This window comes from Homalodisca vitripennis, chromosome X, assembly GCF_021130785.1.
Source record: "Homalodisca vitripennis isolate AUS2020 chromosome X, UT_GWSS_2.1, whole genome shotgun sequence".
Classification (NCBI taxonomy): Eukaryota; Metazoa; Arthropoda; class Insecta; order Hemiptera; family Cicadellidae; genus Homalodisca; species Homalodisca vitripennis.
The window spans coordinates 107,997,346-108,023,196 of NC_060215.1; the positions used below are offsets into that span (position 1 = coordinate 107,997,346).

General features: G+C 32.2%; 1 protein-coding gene across 1 annotated transcript; it reads right to left on the reverse strand.

Moving 5' to 3' along the window:
* Positions 1-8,852: 8,852 nt before the first annotated feature.
* On the reverse strand, positions 8,853-22,671 carry LOC124369788. The gene is made up of 3 exons (XM_046827887.1): positions 22,511-22,671; positions 17,647-17,748; positions 8,853-10,637 (listed from the first exon to the last, which is right to left on the reverse strand). The coding sequence occupies exons 1-3, from the start codon at positions 22,652-22,654 to the stop codon at positions 10,530-10,532; spliced, it is 354 nt and encodes a 117-aa protein (XP_046683843.1). The 5' UTR covers positions 22,655-22,671; the 3' UTR covers positions 8,853-10,529.
* Between the last annotated feature and the right edge of the window lie 3,180 nt (positions 22,672-25,851).

Consider the following 25,851-nt stretch of genomic DNA (forward strand, 5'->3'; position numbering starts at 1 on the left):
GTCTTCCAGTACGGTAGTTATTGACGCCTCTAGTGTCATAAGAGTGTACGTCACTCCCTCTTATGACCTCGCATTTTGATTTGAAAAAAGAGATGTTTCCAAAATATAGAAGCGATGAAGCGTCAACAGTCTGAGATTTTTGATTACTGGTCTGCACAAATCTCTCTGTTGAAGTTTTGAAATTATTCTCGCTGCTTTTTTCTGTAGAATGAACATTTTATGAAAATGTTTGTTTGCACAACCTCCCCACAAGATCACTCCGTACTAGAGATGAGGGTATATTATTCCTTAATACGCAGTCATCAGTACCTGAATTGGGCAGCTACCACAGATATCCACATGTAGGTGACTAGACAAAGTTGAAGTAAGATGGATACTAAGGTCCCTTTATTAACCACACCTTACCAGAAAGACTCCATTGGTTGTTTAGTTGTTAAAAAATGTGTAGTTACTTCTGCTGAACGGTATTAATTTACACGTATCAACATTTAGAGACATTCGGTTGACTTCACAACGATGTGCAATAAAATCAAGAGACCGTTGAAGAAAACCTCAGTCTAATGGATTTATTTGGGTAAAACAGTTTAATATCATCGGTATATAACAAGAATATAGATTCAATCTTCTCAGTGATATCATTAATGAAAACATTGAAGAGATAAGGCCAAGTAGGGAACTCTGAGAGACACCAGATATCATAGAGAAGGGGTCTGAGTTACCAGAGTTAAATTTCAATATAAAGAATCTGTCACTCAAATAGCTCTGGATCCATGCTACAAGAGGGTCGCACACGTTATGGGATTTCACCTTTATGATCAATTGTTTATGGCATACTTTGCCAAATGCCTTACTGTAAACTAAGTAGATAGCATCAGGCTGAATGCCCTGTTAGAGGCAAGTGTTAATATAATTACTGTACAATGTCAGGTTAGTAATAGTTAAACAACCAGGCATGAATCAATGTTGCTTACCAACAATGATGTTACCAAAATTGGATTTCAGCCTCTCCCAAACAATAGCTTCAAAAACTTTAGAAGTTGGGGGTTGGATAGTGATGGACCTATGATTCAGAGCATTGCTTTTTTCTCCAGTTTTGAAGATGGGTATTACATAGGTTATATTAAACATTGATCTACTACATTAGAAAGATTTGGTAGTGTTCAATGAGCAACAAGAAAGAGAGTGGTCAGACGACATAAAAAAGCTTGATGAGTTTTTTATGGTTTGTGTCTAAAGGATCTCCGTAGACTTGCTTTTAAATTTTGCTGAAGGCTATAAAATTAAGCATACATTTAAGCAAGAATCTAAACTTTCCGTAAGAACTGAAAAAGACATAAGCTATCCCTAAGAGCTCCCTTTAGTACAATCCTTACCCGCGTAATGTGCTTTAACACCCAAGTAGACCTGTTTTTTCAAAAATATACAGGATCTGATGACTAAATACAAATTTTCACCCTCACAAATTTGTAATATAGAAGAAACAGGCATCAGTACAGTACCTAATAAAGCACCTAAGGTAGTGTCTTTAACTTCTTAAATGCTATGATCTGATTCTGGTTATAGTAACTCAAATATATTTCCTATCTGGCTTCAGCACTTCCAGACACATATCCAATCATCCGAAAGAAATCGTTTTGATACTTGACAACGATAGTGCCCACATTAGCATTGAAGCTATTAAGTTTTGTAGGGAGAACAGTATCTATTTGTTGTCACTGTCACCTCAAATTAGTCACAAATTGCAGCCACTACAGATATGTTTTTTCAACCCCTTAAAGAGTACCATTCTCATAAACCTATGATTCGACTGTCACATATGGTTAGTTAGAAGGTGCCTTTACTTGTGAAAGGTCAGCTAATTAAAGTAAAAAAGTTACACGTAGAAAAACAAAAGCTACATCTACAAAGTGGACATGTAAAGACATTGTTCGTTTTCCTAAAAATAAGCCCACATGAAAGAATAAGTAAAATCAAAAAGTTTTCTATTCAAAGTACAGTTGTTGGAAGTTACAAGCTAAAAATGAATGTCTAAAGAAACAATTGGCTAAGTTCTTGGCATCTGAAGGGATTCCAGCTTAGGAAGAGAAAAAATAAGGCTTTGAAAAAACTCTCCATAAAAACTGAATAAATAAATTTATTTCAAATCAATATAAACATAATAATAAACATTATCATTTTTATAAATTGACTGACCACTTTTACAAGTAGTGTGGCCTGTTAGTAAATTGAAAAAACAATAAGTACACATTTGCGAGAGTCTAGCATCTTATATTTCATTGAGCCGCCATATGGGTATCTACAAAAAATATTTATGCAATAAAACAATTCAGAAAATAAATTAAATAAATAAAAAAATACACAAAATATATAAATTATGTACCACAATACATACACAAATATAATTATCAATAAATACTAATAAATTTTAATACATTACCAATAAACAATGATAAGAAGCAATATACAATATATACATAGACCATGAAACTATAAAAATACTTTACACCTTATCACATCACAGTACTCAAATAGCCAATGTCTTGCTGAAAAGTAAGCAATTACTTGATGACAATTTTTTTTAATTTGGAATATTTTAAATGTGTAATGGAATGTGATTAATTGCTTTGGTCCCAAATACTGAAAAGAATGGCGAAAATGGATTTATTTACTTTGGGTAGTCTACAATTATTTCTATTTACATTCTAGTATAATAATGTATATTATCATTGCCTACATTCCCAATTTTTTCATATAAAAAACAATCTTAGGACTTTGTACACAAAAATATGTCGAATAGGTTTAGTACTTATTTCTTTGTAGAGGGGAAAGGAACTTTCCATTTTTAGTTTTTTTAACATGACACGTAAAAATAGTCTTGGTGGTTTTTAATTTATATATCAGATACTTATTGTCCCGCCCCAACATATTATACCATTTTGCAATCTAGAATTTATCAAGCTAAAATAGAGGGAACGTAGAAGATCGCTATTACAAAAATTTCTTAAAAAGTAAAAAGGAATTTACCTATAATAGAAGAATTTAATTATTTTATTTAAACTATTAATATGTTTATCGTACTATCACTAGTATAAACAAATTCAACATTTTCCAATATATAATTTTTATTCTGTGCAAGGCCTTTCTGAATCAAAGATTCCATCATCAGGCACTTCACAAATTATCAAATGTTTACATTTTTAAATAATAATTAATTTTATAATAACATATGGTTAACAATTTGGATGTATGGTTAGCCAGTATAAAATATTTAATCAGAATTACATTTTTAATTTCTTTATAAATTGAGATGAGAGTAAAACTGAATTTTGAATTGGTCCGTCTTCATTGTTGATAAGTTTTTCTTGATTTGTGTTAATGTAAAATGTTTCCCAAGCATTTAAGTGTATTGTGTTAGTAACTTCTTTTAATAATCGTAAATTTTTATTAGAGATGGTGTGTCCAGATTCAATACAGTGATTAATATGTTGTTTAAAATTCATTTTTTCATCCAAAATATTCCCCAGATACTTAAAATTGTTTACTCTTTCTAAAGGTAGACAATCACACACTGTTAAATTACATAAAACAGAATGGTAGGTGAGAGGAAGTGGTATTTCTAAACCATGAAGATCAAAATTGAGAAATTTTGTTTTGTTTACATTTACTTGCATTTTGTTTTGGAGGCACCATTGTCTTAGCAGGAAGAGATCTTGATTGATTAATCACCAAGTAAAATAGAATCCTTATTTGAATAAAATAACGCTATGTCGTCTGCAAAAGCACTGATTTTTCCATGAAAATTAAGTTCCAATAAATCATTTACGAATATCAGGAAGAGAACTGCAGATGCCACTGAGCCCTGTGGAACACCAGATTCAACTACTTTAGGAGAGCTGCAATTACTTAAAACTATTAACTTTTTTTGTCTGCCTACCAAGAAACATCTAAACCAACACAATGCTGTTCCCCTAATACCTATTACCTCCAGGTTACCTAAGAGAATCTCATGATCAACTAAATTGAATGCTATTTTAAAATCTATAAAGAGTGCCGATGTTTTACAGTTAGAGTTAAGGCTGTTGTAAATATTTTCTGTAACATTTAATAAAGCATCTTTGGATTTACCCTTTACATATCCAAATTGATTACTGCTAAGAACATTTATTTTGTTTCAATATCTATGCAATCGTATAACCATTAGTTTTTCAAATAATTTGGAAAAATTAGAAAGTAAACTAATTGGACGTATATTGTCCAATTTTGAGGAAGTTTACTTTTAAGAATTGGTACAGCAGAACTCAATTTTAGGCTTTCTGGAAATATACCCTGACTAAAACTGTTATTTATAATATAAGTCAGTACTGGCGCTACATCATCAACAATAAATTTTAATAATTTCGCAGGAATAGTATCATATCCAGGAGATCTTTTATTTATTAGACTTCTTACGACAGACTTTATCTCGTCCTCTGTAGTTGGCGCAATAAAAAAGGATTGTTGGGAAGTGCGTATTGTAAGTAGGTTGGCAGTTGGGACTGTACTAGGACGGTCAGACTTTACTGAGGTAAGGTAGTCATTTACCTCCTCCCCGATAACGCAAGGATCTGTTACAATAGTATCGTCCGCCAATTCAATATTGTCAATACTTTTGTCCGAGGCTTGACCTGTTAAACTATTCATTATTTTCCACTGCCGAGATACGTCTTTATCAAAGTGTAATAATAATTTAAGATAATATTAGTTTTTTACAAAAGCAATTTTCAGATTTAAGTCGGTGCAAAACTTATTGAAATATTTTTAAACAGTGTGTCATACAATCTTCTTTTACTAATCTTGTAAAGCCTCTTACGCCTATTAATACCATTCAAAATATCAAAGGTCATCCGTGGACTTAATGATTTGGATTTCTGTAATTTATTACCCCTGCTTATCTTTTTACAACTTAAAGCTACAATTGTACACAGAATATCATTACATTTACTATAACAACTATTTAAATCATTATCACTGTAGACTATAATTGAATAATCAGACAATCCTTCGTCGCAACAACATAATATGTCCATCATGTGAGGAGGACTACAAGGACACTCGGATAAAGATTGGATTCAGTGTTTAACGTGTGAGGAGAGGTGGCATGAAGTATGTTCCGGTTACGAAGGAAAGGGCAAATTTACTTATGACTACTGTACAATTTTTATATTTTATGTAATTTTCCTCATGAACAAAATTTTTGGACTCATTAAATGACAAAAATTATTTGTATTTGCTAATGCAGTTTAAATGCACATTGCAAACTTTTGCCCCATAGTATTTGTTCTTCTATCCCACCTTGATGCCCCACTTTCATGCAAAAGATCACTTTTGCATGAAAAAAGTTTCTTTGAAATGGAAAATTCTTTAAGCGTTAAATTAAACCTAAAGGTCCAGTAGTTGTTCTGAGAAAAATTAAAAAGTTTAACAAACTACTTTTTTTGTTATTTGTGTACCTTAAGTGTATACTCTTGCCCCACTTTACTCTACCTAATTTATCCTTATGTTTTACTGTGTTACGATTAATAGTATAATCGAAACAGTAGCTCATACTGTCTTTTTAAAGTTTATTAGGAACTTCCTTATAAAATTGTTATATACAAATCCTTTCATTTGTAATAAATATTTATCAAAATCCAAACATACAATAAACAATTAATTAAATAGCACTGGGATGAATAAAAGCCTGCATTGGCTTCAAACTGACACAATCTCTTTTACAGGCATGTGAAACATTAAAATATTACTTCTAATTTTTTATGTTTATAATAACCGTATTGTGGATTAAAATGTATATTTTATACATAGGATGAGTCTTTTTACTGTTATTCAGATTAATAAAATAACAATGACGCAAACGTCTAGATAGCTACGATAATACTGGACCTTAAACTAGTTAGAATCAGGTTAAGTACTTCTATTACTGACACTTTCTGGACTAAAACAACATATATCAACATTTACCAACTCAAACATAGCAAACTCTTGTACAGGTGCGGTAATAGTAGAGTCCAGACAGGATTGTAGAATTGAGAACTGACGTTAATTTTAGGGAGAGGTCTACTTTGAGCATAACACAACTCCCATTCCAAAAGTAATTCGTCTCTGTCCTTTTTTAAACCTTAGAGTGTTCTTTAGCGTTCATACTTTCTTAAGTGTAAGTTGTATTCTGTTAAGCAAATATGGTTGGGTTTGCCTTAAATGGTCGAGTACACTTTTAACAAAAGCTATACACACTGTTGATCGGTTATCTTATGGAACAAGGAGAATTTATCTTCCAAAACTTTTCATAATTTGTATATTTTACTATCAAATGTTCTCTTTATTTCACGAAAATTTTTTTAGGATGAGTTTTGAATAGTTATTTCAGGATTATAAAAATATAATCTTTTACTTTAGTGTTGACTGTAATGAATAAGATGTGGATTTAATCCCATTAATCTAGATCCAATTGCAAAAATCATTAAGTGTTATGGAACTTAAACCTCTAGAATTTATTTGTTATTATTATCAATGCGTGAATTCAGTTATGTGTGTTTAAGATCTGAAAATTTCTTGCTTTATGCGATATTATAGCCAACAAATAATATGTTATGTTACAGTATCAGGGATTAACTTCTATTCCTATTCTTAAGCATGGAAATGTTTAGTCCCAAAGATCATAAGTAGCAGCTTTCTCAATTGATGAGTTTCAAAGCCGTTAATAAATATTGATATTTTATGCTCAAATACGTCTAATAACCATTTTTCATAAGTTTATATATACTAATTGTCATAGGATATTTTTTAGTTGTATATACATTCAGACCAATGTTTAAAAATAATAAAGAAAAATAACTATATACAAGGTAAATAAAAACATACTACAAACATTATGGTATTGTTCAATGAACCTTGGGGACTCGAAACCTAAATGCAAGAATGTTTCTTTGAAAACTTACATAAGTATGAATAACAATAATAACTTATATTATATGTAGTTTTACTGAACATACATTTGTAGTCCTAGAAACTAATGTTCAACGAAAATGTTTTAATGTTACATTTTCAGTCAAAATATCTTTGAGTTTTTAACTTCTAATGATTTTTAAAACAGTAGTGCAATAAGTCAAAAGCACGGGTCAAAAGCACTATCTATGCTATCTCTGATACTGATTTGGCAAAAATGAGAGTGCCTAGATAAGCACGTATGTAAATGTGATTTCCATCCTCGTATACGAGAATAACATCTGTAGGCATTAAACAACCTTATTTTACAATCCTAAATTTACAGTCCTCCTCTTTATAAATTCCTAACTTTATATTATCTGTTGAGTCCTACTACCGTCTTTCTGAGTAAAACACCTTTGCAATTATCATAACTCGGATTGAGGATAATTATGGTATATAGGAATGGAAATTATATGTTGAAAGGAAACCGGTAACCACAACGTTATCCCTGTTTAAAATTGACCTCTGCAGGTAAATTTAGTTCAAATGCTGCAGTTGAGATAACTGCCTCGTTGAACACTAGTTTGTCATATCTGAAGCAGCTAAGAAGTTAGAATCAAACAAATTAAAATCCATGCTTTCTAGGAAGCTACAAGAGTTCTCTGATACAAATCCATCAGCACAGTTATTCTTTCCTCAAGTGTAGATAAAGTATATGACATCACCTATACTCTTCTCATCTTAGATACATGCTCCTATACCTTGATACTGTATACTGTAGTAGTGACACAACAATACAGTGACTCAGTAAGTGTTTTGTTATATATAGTGCTCCTACATGTCAGACGCAGAGTATGAACACAGTTATCCTTTCCTCAAGTGTAGATAAAGTATAGGACATTACCTATACTTCTTTCGTCTTAGATTACTGCTCCTATACCTTGTTACTATATAATGTGGTAGTGAAACAACAATACAATGACTCAGTGTGTGTTTTGTTACATCTAGTGCTCCTACATATTAGATTGGAGTATGAGCACAGTTTGTATGTACAGAATATAACATTGTTTGACTTCATTATTAATATTCAAAAGAACCTTATAAACTATTGCCTTAAAACTATTATCATTACTGTAATGAAAGAAATGTGCACTAATATATTCATATAGTGTATTGTGTTACGATTAATACAGTAACCCCACTCTAAAGCAGAATGTATGGCCTCCTCTACTTTACTTTATTACAAGTGCCTACAATAGCTTAAGCATTTCATACTTGTTATACCTTGTACGTATTGCTGCAATATTTTCTTTGTTTCAATGTTCACCATAGCGAGGAGTTATGTAAGGAGTCAACAGTAAACTCCAGTTCTCATATGTTTGACTGGACCACAGCTACTGCGGAGTTACTAATAACAGCTGTTCTCGTCAGTAGTTAATTGTTATTATTACGGGTAATTTTTAAAAACAGTTCAAATTCACTGAAAATGCGGTTGTGGAATTTGCAAGGGATGTCGGCCTACACATTAGTTTAATGTGTGCCAGTAAACGTACTACAGTAACACAAATAAATTTGCATAGTATAAATATCAGTTTTAATTTCAATTCTTGTATAAACTTTCATTTTGCTTGTTTGTTTATGAATAAAGAAAGCAATAGAGTGTATTTTTATATGCTAGACAGTGTAGTCAACTGCAAGATATTTCTGATCCAAACAATCTTAAATGTAAGTAAACCATAATTTATTTATAGTTCCAGTAACAAAATATATTTTATTGGCATTGTTAAATATATTTGTAATAATATGCACTTTAAAAATATATTTATGTATAGCAGTTGTAGATTCTAGATAGGTTTTGTCGAAATTAAATACAATTAAAAATATTCACATATAAGTTTATTTTATTAAATATTTGTTTTTGGATTTATATTAACATTTATCTTTTTATTTGGTAGATTACATTGTTTGCTTAAAATATAAATACTAGGTCAATACCTTGCTACTTTATGTTGATATGAATGTTCAAGTAAACCTCTACAAAACTGTCCGTTTAGCTTAGCACTTTTGGGATACAATCTGCCACGAAACCCTATCACTTTACAAATGCAATATCAAAAGATACTTAGCACCAAAAGAGTAAAGGCAAATCGACAATTATTAGCCTTGTTAAGTATACCATAGACCAAATACATGAATAGCAATTTATTTCTGACCTCTTTCTAGGTTTCAGCAATGTGTTATTTTGCCTTGGTCATGAGCTGATTGTAAAATGACATGAACATGTTGGGATGAATGGCTTAGCAAATAAATGTTTTGCAAGTTACCTTACTGGACAATCTAAGTGACATCATTTACACTACCAATGGAATAACCATATTTTGCCATTGTAAACCACTACCAATGGAATAAACATATTTTGCCATTCTCTAACCACTACCAGTGGAATAACCATATTTTGCCATTCTCTAACCACTACCAGTACTAAATGTGCCTCAGGGATCTGTTTTGGGCCCAATACTGTTCACGATGTTCACCAACAATTGCAGATTACATTCGAAATTCTAGTGCCAATACTAACAGATTGATGTATAAGGAAGGCACAGTTACTTAGAAACAGCAACACACCAGATGGTCTTCTTACAAGTACATCAAACAGCTTAAAAGCAGTTTCAGATATTGTAGAACTAGTGACTTAGTAGTAAATCATTCCCCCTACACTGTAAATTAATTTGGTTAACTTTGCATTCAGAGCATAAATATATGTGTACGCTGGGTACATGTGTGCCATTTAATGTGAATGTTGTGAAACACTTAAAACACAATTCGTTGCAATTAGTTTGTACTTTTCAATTAATTTAACTACTGAAGTAAATATTTATTCTTGTTGTCAAAAGCCTCCCTTTGAGGCTACCTAGTTTGTATATATGGGTAATTATGGTACAGTATATTGTCTGTATTAGGCAAAATTTATACTATTCTTTTAATAAGATGAGATAAAGGAATTTAGTTGATTAAATGCTGCTGCAAAATGACTTTGAAAATCATATTTTGGCTTAAACATGCTAAGAGGATATTGTTAGAAAATAAAATATTATTGTTTCTTGTATGGTTAACATGATGTAAAATGGTGGTTTGTGATTAATTAATTTATTTTATAATTTTAACAATAAGAAAATAAAATTTTCCTTTATAACATTACAGTAGATCTATTATTAACAGCTTCAATAATGACGAGACCTGTACTAAAACCAATGTAATAGAAGTAAAAAACAGTGTTGAAATAGTGTTAAATGAACTGATACATATTCAGAAAATGTGATATAACGTTTTCTTTACTCTTTTTTTGTTAAGGTTATAAAATGAATTTTCATATTTCAATAACAAGCACTTACGTTATAATGATATATCAAGAGGTGGTACTGGAAGAAAAATCATACTTACTAACTAAAGAATTCACACAGAAACGTAGAAGATGTACTACTATTTTAAACAGTAGTCTATTAATAAGATAATGTCATAGAAAATACAAGCAAACAAATTAAAACTCAAATTATTTCAACTTATTTTTAATTTTCTTTCTCGGGTTGCAACTCTGCCTTGATGCAGGTCTCGACTGTTTGAGTGTTGGACTGTTTTTGAGTTGACATTGAGGCAGAACAACAATGGAGCACATCCTGTGAACAAGTAATGAGTTGAATCTTAGACTAATTATAAAAACAGTGGAGTATTGATTTGATTATGGAACATTGAAAACAACTGTCTATTTTTTATCACAAGTGTTGTAAAGAACTTTGTTAGTAGTCAAGGATTTTAGTAACAATATTTCTTGGTTTTCTAAATGCCTACTTACTTCTAGTGAAAAGCTGACTGTTATCTCATAAATGTCTAAAACATTGGTTAATATTAATTGCTTTTCACTCAAAATGGATAATGAACCGTATGCTCATATTTAGTCTGATAGTCTAATTCAAATATCTATTAATACTTTGTCATATCAATACTGCATTACAAAATGTTGTGAATTACCATAGTGAAAAGGATTGGGACGTCTCCCAAACCAAATCCGACAATACTTTACACTAGTATACACTGATGTTAGTGAAGGAGAAGTACGAGTCATCAATGATGTTGTCCCCTCTCGTGACCTTAAGCCTGTCTGATTTATCCTACTCGTTGTATATATTAACAGTAATTGAAGTCACTGAACAAAGTTTTATTAAAGGTAATAGATTAGAGATGTTTTCTAGTAAACAATGTAATGTTCATGATAAAGTGTATGTATATATATATATATATATATATTTCTAGTAAACAATGTAATGTTCATGATAAAGTGTATGTATATATATATATATATATATATATATATATATATATATATATATAACTTTATTAAACTTTGAATCAAAAAAGTACTTGCTCTGCCAGGACTCAAACCCAGGAACCTGGGGATCTCTCACTTGTCAGGTGAGTGCACTACCACTACACCACAGACCCATTACCTTTTTATGATTCAACTATTTTGTGTTTTTTTTTTACAAAAGAATTAATAAAAGCAAATACACGGTCCTGTGGATTACTTCTCACAATCTGTTACAGACCCAAAGCGAGAGAGGGGAGGTGGTGGTACTCAATGGTGAAAGTTTGGCCGATTTAATAGAGTTAAGACTCTTGGTGTCATGTTGGATCGTGGTCTCACTTATTCCGATCACATTTCGCTTCTTACCCAGCGTGCAATCAGCAGATTGAAAGGTTCGTGCAGATTCAGATTTTTACTGCCAGAGACTGCGAAATTGAGGCTTATGAAGACGTTATTCCTCAGCCTTGTACTACTGTCTACTTGCTTATGGGAACATCATTTTGAGAGAGGTCATTGGCAAAATCCAAAAGCTGCAGAACTCAGCCCTCAGGATCATTTTTAACCTGATACAGGTTGATAATATCTCTCCTTACTGGGATGCTGTCAAGTTACTTCCCGTAGAGGCAGTGTGCTGACGTGTTACACGGTCGACAAAGTTCACAAATTTAGTCTAAAGCATTCATTGATTTTCTACAGCAGTTGGAGGGATGGGGGAAACTGTCACCAAATGTGCACCGATGGGGGGATAATTTAAAAATAATCGATTGCCTAATATTCCTAATTTAAATACTCTTTTCGAATAATCATACCATTTATTTTTAAACTTTATAATTAATATTATAATTAATTTATAATAATTATTATAATTATAATAATATTCAAATATAACTACATAATTATTTAAATTTACAAAGTACAAGGCATTGTATATATAATAATTAAACTTTGTTCAAGTTCTAAATATTTTAATTTCACCGTCATGCAGTGAGGTTAATTCTTACTATTACTTGTGGCTACTACCTGTACCCAGTACTTTCAGTATCCGAGTACATAAAGTGCTAGTACTGATTTAGGATCATATGTTACAAAATACTCATAAACTGCTACAGGTTCTATTTACTGTTACTGTTGCGGGGACGGTTAGCGGGCTACCCGAGTGGCAAGATAACCCGTAACAATGTTCCCCTTGAATAGTAGGAACTCAAGAGATGACTTGGTACATCGGGTTAAAATAAGTTTAGTGAAAATAGTCACTTGGCACAACTCTGTTCACAACATGTAAAATGAAAACACCTGTATAAAATTACTACTGAGAATAAACTATTAACACTATACTTTGTGGTACTTATGTTTCACAATTCCAACATCTAACTATTCTGCCTACTACCGCGACCGGTTCCTCGCTGTGCAGTCTGCGGAGACTGATGACTACTGCTGTGCCTCGCAGGGCTTAAATAACACAACCCATTAAGAGCGATTATCGCTCTGTACATATCATTGTCCAAAGTGCTAATGATCTGTAGATTGCTGTGTGAGCAGTGACAATTTGTTAATGATAATGTTGTATATCTATTACTTATCTAACGTCTACTCTTCTCACGCTAACATTATTCCAGTTATTGGTACACATTAAATAATACATACAATCATGGCTACATGTTCTTACATACTAATATGATTACAAAATAATGTTACTATACAACATTACTGGTAAACGGGTAGGAGTGGTTTGTAACATAAACAGCAGTAAATGTGTAAAGTATCTGTGTCATAAAAGAACCTGTAACAGTAATATGTAACGGGTACTTTTAGTTTGAGGTAACTTATACTCTCAGGACAGACAAGCACTCGGTACAAAGCATGTTTTGCAGTAGCTGTTGCAAAGCAACGTGATCAGTTGTAACAGTAGTGAGTGAGTTGCAGAACTCGGAGCAATTCTGCATTGTGTGAGTGGGGGACTTAATAGTCGATGTCTAGATGTCAAACCCAATAAATCACAAAAGCACGATTGTCTGTCAAGCTTATTCTAGTCAGAAAGACTGTAGACAATTTGTACTTGCATTCACAAACACTGATTATCAACCAAAACTGTAGTGAGAGAGGATATTGTTACTCCTACAAACACCAGTCTTTTGTAGTAGGGTTGTACCACTCTACACAATTATGGTAGTTTTTTGAAGATGTGATATTGTTAATGGCATGTGTTAATTTTCCTCAATATTTAATGAACCTGCGTCCAATTAGCTTGATTAGTGTCTTCTCTAAAGTGTTAGAGAAAATTGTAAGAAATCAACTCACGGATTATATTGAAAGACTAAATATTCTGACAGACCGCCAGTTCGGGTTCAGGAGATCTAAAAATGTGGCCGATGCGCTGTTCTCAGTAACGAAAGATATCAATTTGGCATTAAGCAAAGGTAACCGATGTTTATTAATATTTCTAGATCTAGCAAAAGCATTTGATACGGTAGACAGGAAAAAATTACTTCAGAAACTTCATTTGATTGGCGTACGTGGAACATCATTTAACTGGTTCCAAACATACTTGGCTAACAGAGAGCAGTTTACAACTATCAATGGTGTTAATAGTAACCTGAAACCCGTCAACTATGGTGTAATCCAGGGGAGTACTCTTGGACCATTATTATTTTTAATTTACATGAATAATATTTCAAAAATCAATATTTCTGGTAGCTTGTATCTTTTTGCTGATGACACTGCAATTTTATTCCAAGCGGAAACGTGGGACGATATTTTCGTAAAAGCAGCTCAAAGTATGTCAAAAATAAAAAAATGGTTTGATCAAAATTTGTTAACCTTGAACGTTGCTAAAACAAAATTTATGCCCTTATCATTACGTGAATCCAGCGACACTTCGATTAATAGTATTAAGCTCCACGTATGCGACGACTTCACTCGTAATACTGATTGCCCTTGTGACATAATTGACCGTGTTAATGAGTATAAATATCTTGGCGTTATGTTTGGTAATCGATTGACGTGGACTGTACACGTAAGTTATATAAATAAGAGATTAAGGAAAATGATTTTCGCTTTTCAACAATTACATGAAGTGCTGACAATTAGAGAAATTAGGATGGCATATTTCGCATATGTGCAGTCAATTATTGAGGGGGGGATTTTAGCATGGGGAGGGTGCTTACAGGACAGTTATAGATCGGCTTCTCGTCACACAGAAATCTATTATGAAGGCGGCATTGGGGAGGTGTCGAAGGTACTCTTCGGATGCTTTGTACAATGAAATGCAAGTTTTGGATGTTAGACAGCTTTACATCAAAGCACTTGTTATTTACGTTTTTAAACATCAATCAAACCTATTTGACTCTTTGCCTCATGAATATTCCACAAGATACGCTACTACAGGACAGACTAGAATTCCGAGATTAATTAAAACCTTCTCTACTACTAATACATATTACATAGCACACATTATTTTTAATAAATTGCCGGATTCCATAAAAAAATACTAATTATATAACAATGTTTTCTTTAAAAAGAAGAATTATTAATTGGCTAAATTTGGTGGGAAGAGATCGTACTGAATTCTTAATTACATCAAATTATAGACAATAGATGATGTGGGTTGGGATGGGAGGCGGAAAAATGAATATAAAGTGTTGGTGTAACAGGCATGTAAGGATGTAAGCGTGAGTATGTTTGAAATATACTGGAAGCATTTGGGTTTGTTTGGAAGTATATAGCTAATAAGATTGTATGTATGTTGGCTTGTAAGTAAATATTAGAAAATAAGTAATATAGTGTGAGCGAGTTTTTAGTTTTTGTGTAAATATGTGTGTGCGAATGTGTGTGTGTGTGTGTGTGTGTGTGTGTGTGTGTGTGTGTGTGTGTGTGTGTGTGTGTGTGTGTGCTGCACGCGAGCGTTTGCGCGCGCGCGCGCGCGCGCGTTTGTGAACTTGAGTGTGTGTGTCTTCTGGGGGAGGTCATGCGAGACTAATACGTTGATGCCATAAATATAGATAACAACCCTCGATGATAAGGAATGGTGAATTTTTGTACGCAGTTTTTCCGATGTCCGTCTGTTAACTAAGAGTTGCACCAAGGCCTGTCCGTGGTCTTGATCTCCGACAGTTGGTCGTTTGTCCTTCTAATAATTATTTCTATTCACTTACTTCATCTAGATACATTCTCACTTTAGTTTTATTTTTCATTCTACAAAACATTATTTTTACTTTATTTTATTTAATTTTTTTACTTAATAAGATATAACAACATTTTTAAGGTTTGAAATACCAATCAAGTACTTTGTGGTGACTCGTTCTCACGCACAGGCTTTAATAGCCCATGTGAGAATATTTCTCAAATAATTAAATTAGAAAAATATAAATTTATTTTACACAATATACGTTAAAACCCAAATATTTATGGTAATTGTATATTTTTAGACAATGAATATATTAATATAATTATATCATTTGTAATTTTTTGGAGAATAAACGATTTTTGATTTTTTTTTTTTTTTTGATGTACCTATAGACTATAAAACATGTGCTCTGTAGTATGACTGTATCCGGTATACTATATTAGTGGTACTTAAAATTCAACATCTAATTTAAAAATGATGTATGTATTAAACCAAGACCTACAAGAATATAATTATTTGTTTAGTATATATTAAATACCTCCGATAATGTTGAGAATTCATCTTCAGCAACATTGTTGTCAGGCAGGTGAATTTCCTCAAGCGACGGTTTTGCCTCTTCATCCATATGTTATAAAAGAGTTAAAATGACAAAAAGTACCTAACTGTAGATTATTGCAATAGTTAGGATACATAATTCATCTAATAATTACTACAGGTTATGTGTAATTGTGGGATCGACTCTTCAATTCATAGAAAGTATAAACTAAATAATAATGGAAAGTATATATGTTTGTTAAAGTTGTATACATGTTATGAAATGCTTGAAGTAATGAGACAACCTATCACGTCTTATACCATGGATGCATCTTATAATACTTATGATGTCCAAGCACTGCTGCATGATTTGATAATTTCAAGTAATATTGGATATCATAGAAACCATGTTTACGTCGAAAGAATATACCGTATTGTTTTCTATAATAGTGGGATGATGGGAAAACTATCCCACCTCACCTTATACATAACAAAAATTTAAACTATTTCAAAATCAGATTCTAAAGTAAATAAATAAGTAATAATAAACTATAATGCATTTTTTTATCTGTTTTTGACTGCATATTAAATTGTTGGTGTTTGTCCTCTGTTGTGTTAATGGCTATGAAATGGAAATGTATTTCAGTTGAAATAAATTAATCTGTATCTCATTTGGACAAGATATAAACTTCTTTTATCAAAATAGATAAATACTGTTGATTAACAATTTAAGATTGTTGACACTAATTTAAACAGGAAATACCGTAACTAAAGCATTATTTAAATGAAACAATCAGGAAAGCAGGATTTCGGATGTTTGCCATCCTTATGGTTACAAAAGGTACAAAAAAACTTTTGAAGATTGGAATCTATCCTCAAACGTTGTGTTATAGGCTACCTTTTGTAACCATAACGAGGTGAAATATCTGAAATCCTGTTATCCTCTCAAACCTTCCATTGTAACAAACAAACTTTAAACAAAGATTAAAGAAAGTACAATTATCAATAAATACAAATATTTCTGTCATAGAAAAAATATACAGAGTATAAAGGAGTTTACTGGTTATCTATTGTAGATACTGTTGATTTAGAAACTACAGTTCATAAATATAATGTGACTTTTTATAGAAAAAAAATAGTTGAGCTCAATATTAAAGATAACAATTTTTGTATTTATAGGAAACATATTAACTATGCCAACCATGTAACAAGGATAAAGATATAGGTAATATATTTTATGATACATTGCCTAACCATGTAACAAGGATAAAGATATAGGTAATATATTTTATGATACATTGCCTGTCTGTCTGCCTAGATTTTCTGGAAGATCATAAAAACTTTGTTCTTGCATATAAATATATTTATTTTCTGCAAACATTGGTGTGAGGGGGAGGTTGTAATCCTGAAAACATCAGTGTTATCTAGGAGGCTTATATTATTCCACACAAAAATGGACGTTCATAGAATCCATACAGTTTTCAAGTTGATTTTCTACTACAGATAGAGTTTTTGGGAAAACTATCACTCCTAAAATAAAAGGTGTACTGTAAAATGATTTTATTACAAATATAGTATATTATTGGCATTGCTTTTTGAAATTTATTTAGTTATCAAATTACGAAATACAGGATTATATATTCATTCTATTGTATATATTGCATACCTGTTGAATATCATCAGAACCTATGACTTTGTGTATTTCTTCTTCAGGAGCACTCTTGTTCAGAGGAACCTCTTCACCTGACAGTGTTGCCACTTCACTAGTCTGTTGCAAAGAGTTTAAATTAGAACAGATCCGAAGCAGTAGATCATTTTAGTAGGCAGAACAATAAACAAGTAGTAATTAGAGTATTTAGTAAGGTTAGTTCATTATTTTTTATATTTATTGGATTGATTCATTATTTTCCTACAACATATAAATTAAATCCAAATGGAAAGTATAAATTCTTGCTCTAGATGTATCATATATTTTCTAAAATGCAGTGAAGAGACAACATACATCTCTAAAACTGTTAAAATATATTAGTGCATTAATGTATCACATAACAAATGCTGTAAAAATTAATTTCCTCTGTGAACTGAATATAATATCCTACAAACACAAAGTATTTGTGGTGTGATAGGATTGTTAAAGTTGGGTTGTTTCTAAATATAATCTGTACAGCAGTTGATGAAATAGTAAACAACAGATTTTCATAAAAGGTAAGTTTTGTATATTACTGAGAGCATGTAAGTCAAATAACTTTTAATACAACTCTTGTAATTATTAATATATTATATACAGAATATACACATAGGTTATGTATATTTTTATAAATAGTAGTGGTTATCTAACATAAGACAATCTAGACGGTACATTAGTGTATCACTAGGACATCACACCATTGTGTCAACAAAAAAATAATCAATGTAATCTGCTAAACTGATGAGCAGATGTCCCCTTTTCCACCATAAACAAATATGCAAGTTTGTGTTTATCTTTTAATTTGTTTAGTTTAAAAAATATGTCTTCCTTAAAAATATTTATACATTTTAATATCACTTAAAATGTTTGACCGTTGGTAAGGATGGTTTCAAATGTTTAGCTGGCTGATCCTATTGGCCAGATTTGCCTTACAGTAACAAAACAAAATCATTTATCATTTCACATTCTTAGTTTAAAACACTACAGGATTCTGCATCGATTCAGAATCAAAACTTTTATATTTTTCTAACCTACTTTACATATGACGTTCTGAGGAAAGTGTACAAAGGGGGACCTTGATATAATGGAGTGCACGGTAAGAAAGAGGCCTTTCACAGCATGGCGCACACTGCAAAAACAAAATTGCAAAATTCTAAAACAGTTTTAAACAGTGTCTTAATTCGTTGTGATATTGGTTACAAAGCCCTCTTTGACTTTAATTCCCAGATTTAAACTCCAACTAAATCTATCTCGGTATGCAAGCAACAGTGAAACAACTATCTATAGCACATGGGGAAAAGGAGGAACATGTTTCAACACATATAAACAAACTGTTCAAATTTCTATTACAACAGCCTCTAACACCACAGATTCAACATCAGAAATAACTGTAAACAAGACCCAGGCCTTAATTCAAGCAGCAATGAAAGAACAATAGTAGTTGTGGAGACAAACAGAGGGATTCTTTGCTAAAGAAGTTTTCTGAGCTGTACAAAACAAACTCCCTAAAATAAAACTCACTATCCAATCAAGAGCTGAAGGACAGATTTCACATTAAAACATAACTATGATGTAATCGACCTCACTACTAGGAAACTTCTGTTACATTGTAATACCAAATAACAGAACAGTTATATCTTTGATGGGATGCGATTTGTAGTGCTTACCTATGTCAAGCTAAAGACTAAATTTGAAACCAATACAGAGACTGCAAATACAATTATTCTACTGTCAGAGGAAACGGAGGTAATGAATTAATTAATGCTACACAACAGCATAAAAAGTCGATATTGAAAAATTCCTGACACCCAACTCCAGCTAGTGCAAGGTGTACCTGAATGTGGCAAAACAATATTTATTATCTCTAACCTCTCCAACAATAACCTGGTTCTCTTTCCAACAAAAGAAAGCAGCAATTGATTTCCGATGCTGATTAAAGCAGAAGGACCAGGATGATAGCCACAAGTCACTTAAGGGCTCTTGTAGAATAATGAATTCCTTCTTATTAATAAACTCGACAAACCCTATAAAGGAAGAGGATAATTATAGTAGGCTCATAATAAATGAAGCTTAAATGCTACATGCTGGGGAAATCCTTTTTGTCTGTGTTCTTTCTGGAGTACAAAAGCTTTGTTGGTCGGAGACAAGCACCAAATGTACTACATAAACAGAACAACCTATCCCATGTCACATTTCGATATCACAAAACTAGCTACAGTAACAAAACCCCCACAGTTTCTCTTGCTGATTCACAAATAGTAGTGTTGCCCTTCTCTCACCCAAAATATGAGCAAGTTATGGTAACCTGTAACTCATTGAAAAATTAAGCCCGCCTGATTCTTTTGAATGACATAAATTAGTTGCAGCTAGACAGGGGCCTGTTCAAAGTCCTTGTCTCAAACAAGCTGGAAAACATGTTCACAGTAATTTGGGTTTACAATGCATCTAAAATCCATGAATACCAGTGAACAAGCAAGCCATGTAGCAGTTGTGCGAATATCAAAGACCAATGGAAATCGAGATATACTGACAGTCATCTACTACTTTGCTGTGGTGGATGATACTCTGAGTAAGTGGTTTTACTAGGTCTCAATATCAGTGAGTTTAGTAGATCACTAGTAACATGAGTTTCTGTGGTTCATGTGGTATCATGGAGTTATATATGTTAACATTTGTACGTTAGTGGCAGTTACAAACATATAATTAGTTTTATATATAAAAGTTTAAATAACGTTTTCCATATTTAGATCACACAGGTAGCTTTGATATGATTTTATACAATGAAATAATCTTAACCAACTTTAAGAAGTAAATACTTACTCTCTCAGTAAATGGAATCACACGTTTTCTTTATACAGTGAAATTTTTTTATTTAATAAAGAAGTACTAATAATTACGAGAAATTAGATTAAGTTCTTGACCTGGATAGTTTAGTATTTTTTACTTGATGAACAATGCGGTTAAACATTTGTGATCAACAGCTGTAACTCATTATGATTTAATACAAACTTTACCCATATGCAGAATTCCAGTAACTCAACACAACTACACCAATCCTTGGAACAAGTAAACATTATCAACGCTTGAATGTTTGTGACTAAAGTTATAGTATTAACTTCTTGAGTCCTGAGAGCTACTGTTATTAATACCCCTCTTGGTCCTGGTAATTTCCTGCAATAGTATTTTTAGCAGTGCAATTATATAACTTTACAATGGCAAAATACTTGTTCCTAGTCACCATCACTTTCACTTTTGAACTTGCTTCTGATGTGAGAATAAAAAATATCAAATGGTGAAAGCTTAAAAACATTGAACTATTAAAAAGTTCCCTGGAGACAGAAATAAGCAACTTCATAATGAAAATGTGCGATTCTTCATGAACAGTTACAAATGTGATATATTCCAATATTCCATAGAGGATTAAATCTATTGTTTTACTGATCATCAGGATGTGCTGATGTGTCAAAGTACCACTAGCAAGTACAATGCACACAATGGCACACCCATTGGACCTAAAGAGTTGACAGCGTCACAATTGTAAACAGTGATATTACTAAGTGTGGGTTTAAAGATGAACCATGTATACAGTATTGAATCTTGTGGTGGTAGTTATGGTTCAATTGCTGAAAATTAATAGTTCCAACTTTACAGATGAGCAACTTACCAATACATCAGCAATGCATCCAACATTTTAAACTACAAGTAAATGAAAGGAAGGTCCATATCTTAATGCTAACCTAAGGAAATTGTATGGTTTCCTTGACTCAATCTATGGTTAATCATACAATCCCATGTAATAGAGTAAATTATTTAAATTCTAATTGAATATTCTCAGTGAAACAATATAAACAGATATTTTTAAAATAATTACCTTATCTTCTAAAGGATTTAAACATACTATCTGTTTGCAATTTTCTGTCACAAAGTGTAGATCTGATTACAAGACAGATTTATATGGTTTTACTAATAAAATTTAACACGTTACACAATTAAGTGCCTTGGACACATCATAAAACACAACTGGAGCACTCTGTGACCTGTCATGGTCTCCACAACTTTGTTTGTGAGATTTGAGTCTGTTGTATTAGTACTATGGCCCAATGTGAAGCTCTGCTGATCATATAATTATATTCTTGGTTTCAACAAAGTTCATAATTAGGATGTATGCAACTTTTTAAAACATTTTGGAGAACAAACTAAAATTTAATCACAATTTAACACTCTTCCTATCTCTTCAATCTCTTGGTATAGGTTTTCCTTAATAATAGGCTTTACTTTAGCAAACTTAAGCTAGGAAGAGAATCTACTTTCAACAAAGCAGTGATTAATTATACTGATTAATAGTTTACATATATCACAGCCTAGTTTCTTCGTTGTATATACAGGGTGTTCAAAAAAGTATGTCAAAAACTTCTGTGGCTGATAATACTTATGATTTCAAGCAAAACATGTCTCATAAACATAGGTTGAGAAATTAGTTCTTTAGCCTCTGGCCACCATGTCAACATTTCAAAACAGCTGTAACCTCAACCGACAAAATATTTGTTATTACCGGCTTGTGCAAGCATCCCTTCACAGTGGTCTTGTTCTCAGGGGCGCATCAACGGGGGGGGGGACGACCGAGTCCTGTCGCCCTCAGGGAGCATTTGATTAAAATAATCAAAATAACCGATTGACTAATAGTGTCTTTTCAACAGAAAAAAACTTAGGTTGGAACTTGTAAATAAATCATAATCTAACATACCTGTATAAATAAAACATAAATTTGATAGAAAGAAGGAGGATGCTTCACTACAAGCAACTTGCTTTGCTTATGTTTATTGACTTGAATTGCCTGACTTACATTGGATGCCCCAATGTTGAAAGAATCTGATGGTCCATTCTTAGGTCGACTCATGCGATCGCCTCTAGGATTTCTCTTCATCCTTCGTTTACTCTGATTTTTTCTGATTTTTCGTTTCATCACTCTTTTGTTATCTCTTGGCATTTTGGCAGGAGTTATAAATTCTGAAATGCATAACTTTATTTAATTCAAAACAGCATGAACAACAGTGGATGAAAGGCTATATTATGGTATCAAGTGATTTCTAAAAATATTTTTACCATGTGAACTGTATGTAGAAGATAGTTTAATCAAATTCACTTTGCATATTTACAAGGAATTAACGTTTTCCCACAAACTCTTTATGTCATAGTATACGATGAGTATCAAAACAGACTTTAGGGGATGCATGTAGTGACTATAACATTCCTTCCCCATTAAGTCAATCTTTACACTGGATAAAGTAGTTACATTATAATATTGTATTATAACTACAGAGTAAACACTAAATGACATTCGGAACCAGTCAGGTCTACTTGCGACTCTTCAGTGGCATTGTTTTAGTTATTGTGGGATAGTTTGAAAAATTTATCTAAACTACACAGAAAATAAATAAAGTTTTTGTGACTGATGAACTAAAAAAAGATTAGATGGTTTTTAAGGGATAAGACATTATTAAAAAAATCAAAACTCATATGACTAAAGAGAACAGAAGTGGGAGTAAACAAAAAGACGGGTGTGTGTGTGCGGGAGTGTGATTCGTGTGCGTGAAAAAGAATTAAGGCGTAAAAGTGTCTTGTGTTAGTGCCCAATAATTATGTAAGTTAAGAATTTTGTATATAAATATTAAGAAAATAACATTAGTATCAGTGAATAATCACTTCATATTAAATCTGTTATCTAAAGTTTCAAAGTATGTAACGTTTATGTTTTATGGACCTCATTTTCGGAAGTTGGATTGATCACCCAACTAGACATTTTCACTGCGGTAGCTAGCCGCAAAGTTGGCCGATGCATTCCCTAAAGCTGAGCGTGCAGTATTTGCTTATCAAAGTTATGTAGGCGCTGAGAAATTGCCGTAAGCGCTGTCGCCTAGCCAGAGCCACCACTTTGGACCTTAGACCGGTGGTGCGCCGGCAAGTTTAATCCTGAGCGGGTGATATGGAATTGTCTCGACAATTAGGCTTGTTGTGGATGAGCTGCCGACCTGTTCACTTGGATTGTGGAAGCCCTCTTCACGTCGTGGATTTTCAGCATTTTCTTCAGGGAAAATTTGCTTAGAGGTAAGGCAGACCGTCATTTTCTATAATTCAAATCTTTGTCAAAAGCAACATTTAAAAGCTTCAAAATTTAAATCATTATTAGACTTTTGCAATCATTAAAATAGGTTCTCTTTATTCATGCTTGGACAATCCTAAGTAAGGCACGTGGCACATTAGGAACGATGTTTAATGTATGATTACTTATTTTACAAGTAATTAGGGTTTCGTTTATTGTGTTGTCAATATTCTATGTTGTGTGATAAACTGCCCAATTTGCATTTTATTGGGGAAAGAGCTGAATATGAAAATAGTTACTGTCTGTTTAATGTGTATAGCGATATAAAATTCACTCATATAAATCTAACTGTGGCTTAAAATGAATACGAGCCAATTATGCAATATTAATTTTGATGGAAGAAACTTGGAGTAGAATTTAGGTAGTTAAAATTTGTTTCAGTAATATTTTGTAGCCTTAAAATGTCTAATGTTAAAGTAAATGTATATTTATATAAAAAAATCAAGTACGTTCTTATTTGTGAATATAAATGTCTCATTTGTTTTGTATGTTTAAAGAACGGTGTTAATTTGTAAAATGTAAAGTTGTAAATTTGTCAATTTTGAGACAACGATTGTGGTTTGTACACAATTGTTCGATGACAATGAATATTGCAGTAACCTTATTGAATATTGCCAGTAACTTGATTTTATTTGTGCCACAGAATATGAGTGTGTTGTTATCAATATATTTATCTTGAAAAATATTTACCTTTCGTCGTTAAGAACAGGTTATTAGCTGCTCTACTAGCTAACTGTCCGTATATAATATTTAATTATTGCCCACTAAATAGTGGGCAATAATACAGAGCCAAATTTATTAATGTTTCATATCTCGTAAATTTATTAATGTTTCATATCTCTGATATATCTCGTAGTAATGATTTTTAAATGACAATTAATGATTTTGTTTAGTAAAGTTCTAATGTGTCTAAATAATAACCTTATTTTATACTTGTGATTTTGTACAAACTCTGTCCAATACTAGATTATCATTTATCTTTTACATGTTATTTTGTGAGCTCGGGAGATATGATGCAGTTAAGCTGCACAAGTATTATTTTATATAAAAGGATTAAAATGTTTTGAAGTTACTGAAAACAATAATATACTGTATATGTGTGTATATATATATATATATATTTATATATATATAATATATATATATCGATATTATAAAATTAAACACATAAAAAAAATGCTTTAGTAAATAGATTTATTAAAATGTTTAATATGAATCTGCAAAATTATTTGTTTTATACCATTGTAGTTTAATTATTTGCCTACCAAAAATACTATATATTATTGAATATGTAGGGTTTATTTTTACGTTCCGGACATCGTCAAGCGAACGGAAAACGGTTGGTTGACAGCCACAGCCATCAGCATCACGTCGCATCGCCGCTCCCGTGTCGTCGCCGCTGACCGGTGGCCGTGGTGACATTGGCCCTCCCCACCCCCGCACCGCACTGCCTCTGCCGCGTGCCTACTCACTGGGACTTCTATTCACTCACCGTATCGCCTGTCATGAACCGATAAGTGATAGAATAGTCATTCTTTTCCACTTGGTGAACTTGAATCAATATTATTTTGGATTTGGCTGGCCCAGCACGGACTTAGAGACTGTGATAGTCAAAGTTAAATACAACGATTCTATTTCATATTGGTGCGGTTATGAGACTTCTGGACATTTTCAGGGGACATTTCTGGACTCTGCCAGTGATGCAATTCGTCGCTTCATTTGTCAATTATGTTAGTTATTAAATGTCTCACTGTTCATTTTAATGTTTAATGTTTGTTTTCATGAGTACTCTTTTCAGCGGTGGCCACCTGCTTTGTTGTTTATTGTCATAATTGAATATTGATTATAGCTTTTAAGTACTGATCATTGATTATTGTGATAGATTTTTATTATTGTCCGCCATGGTGATTTCTGATATATTTCTGGGGATTTATCATACTCTATTGAAATTAATTGTTGTGAATACTTGTGAATTTGACCTAAGGTCACTGATGAAGAATATTTACTTCCTCTCATTGAGTTTA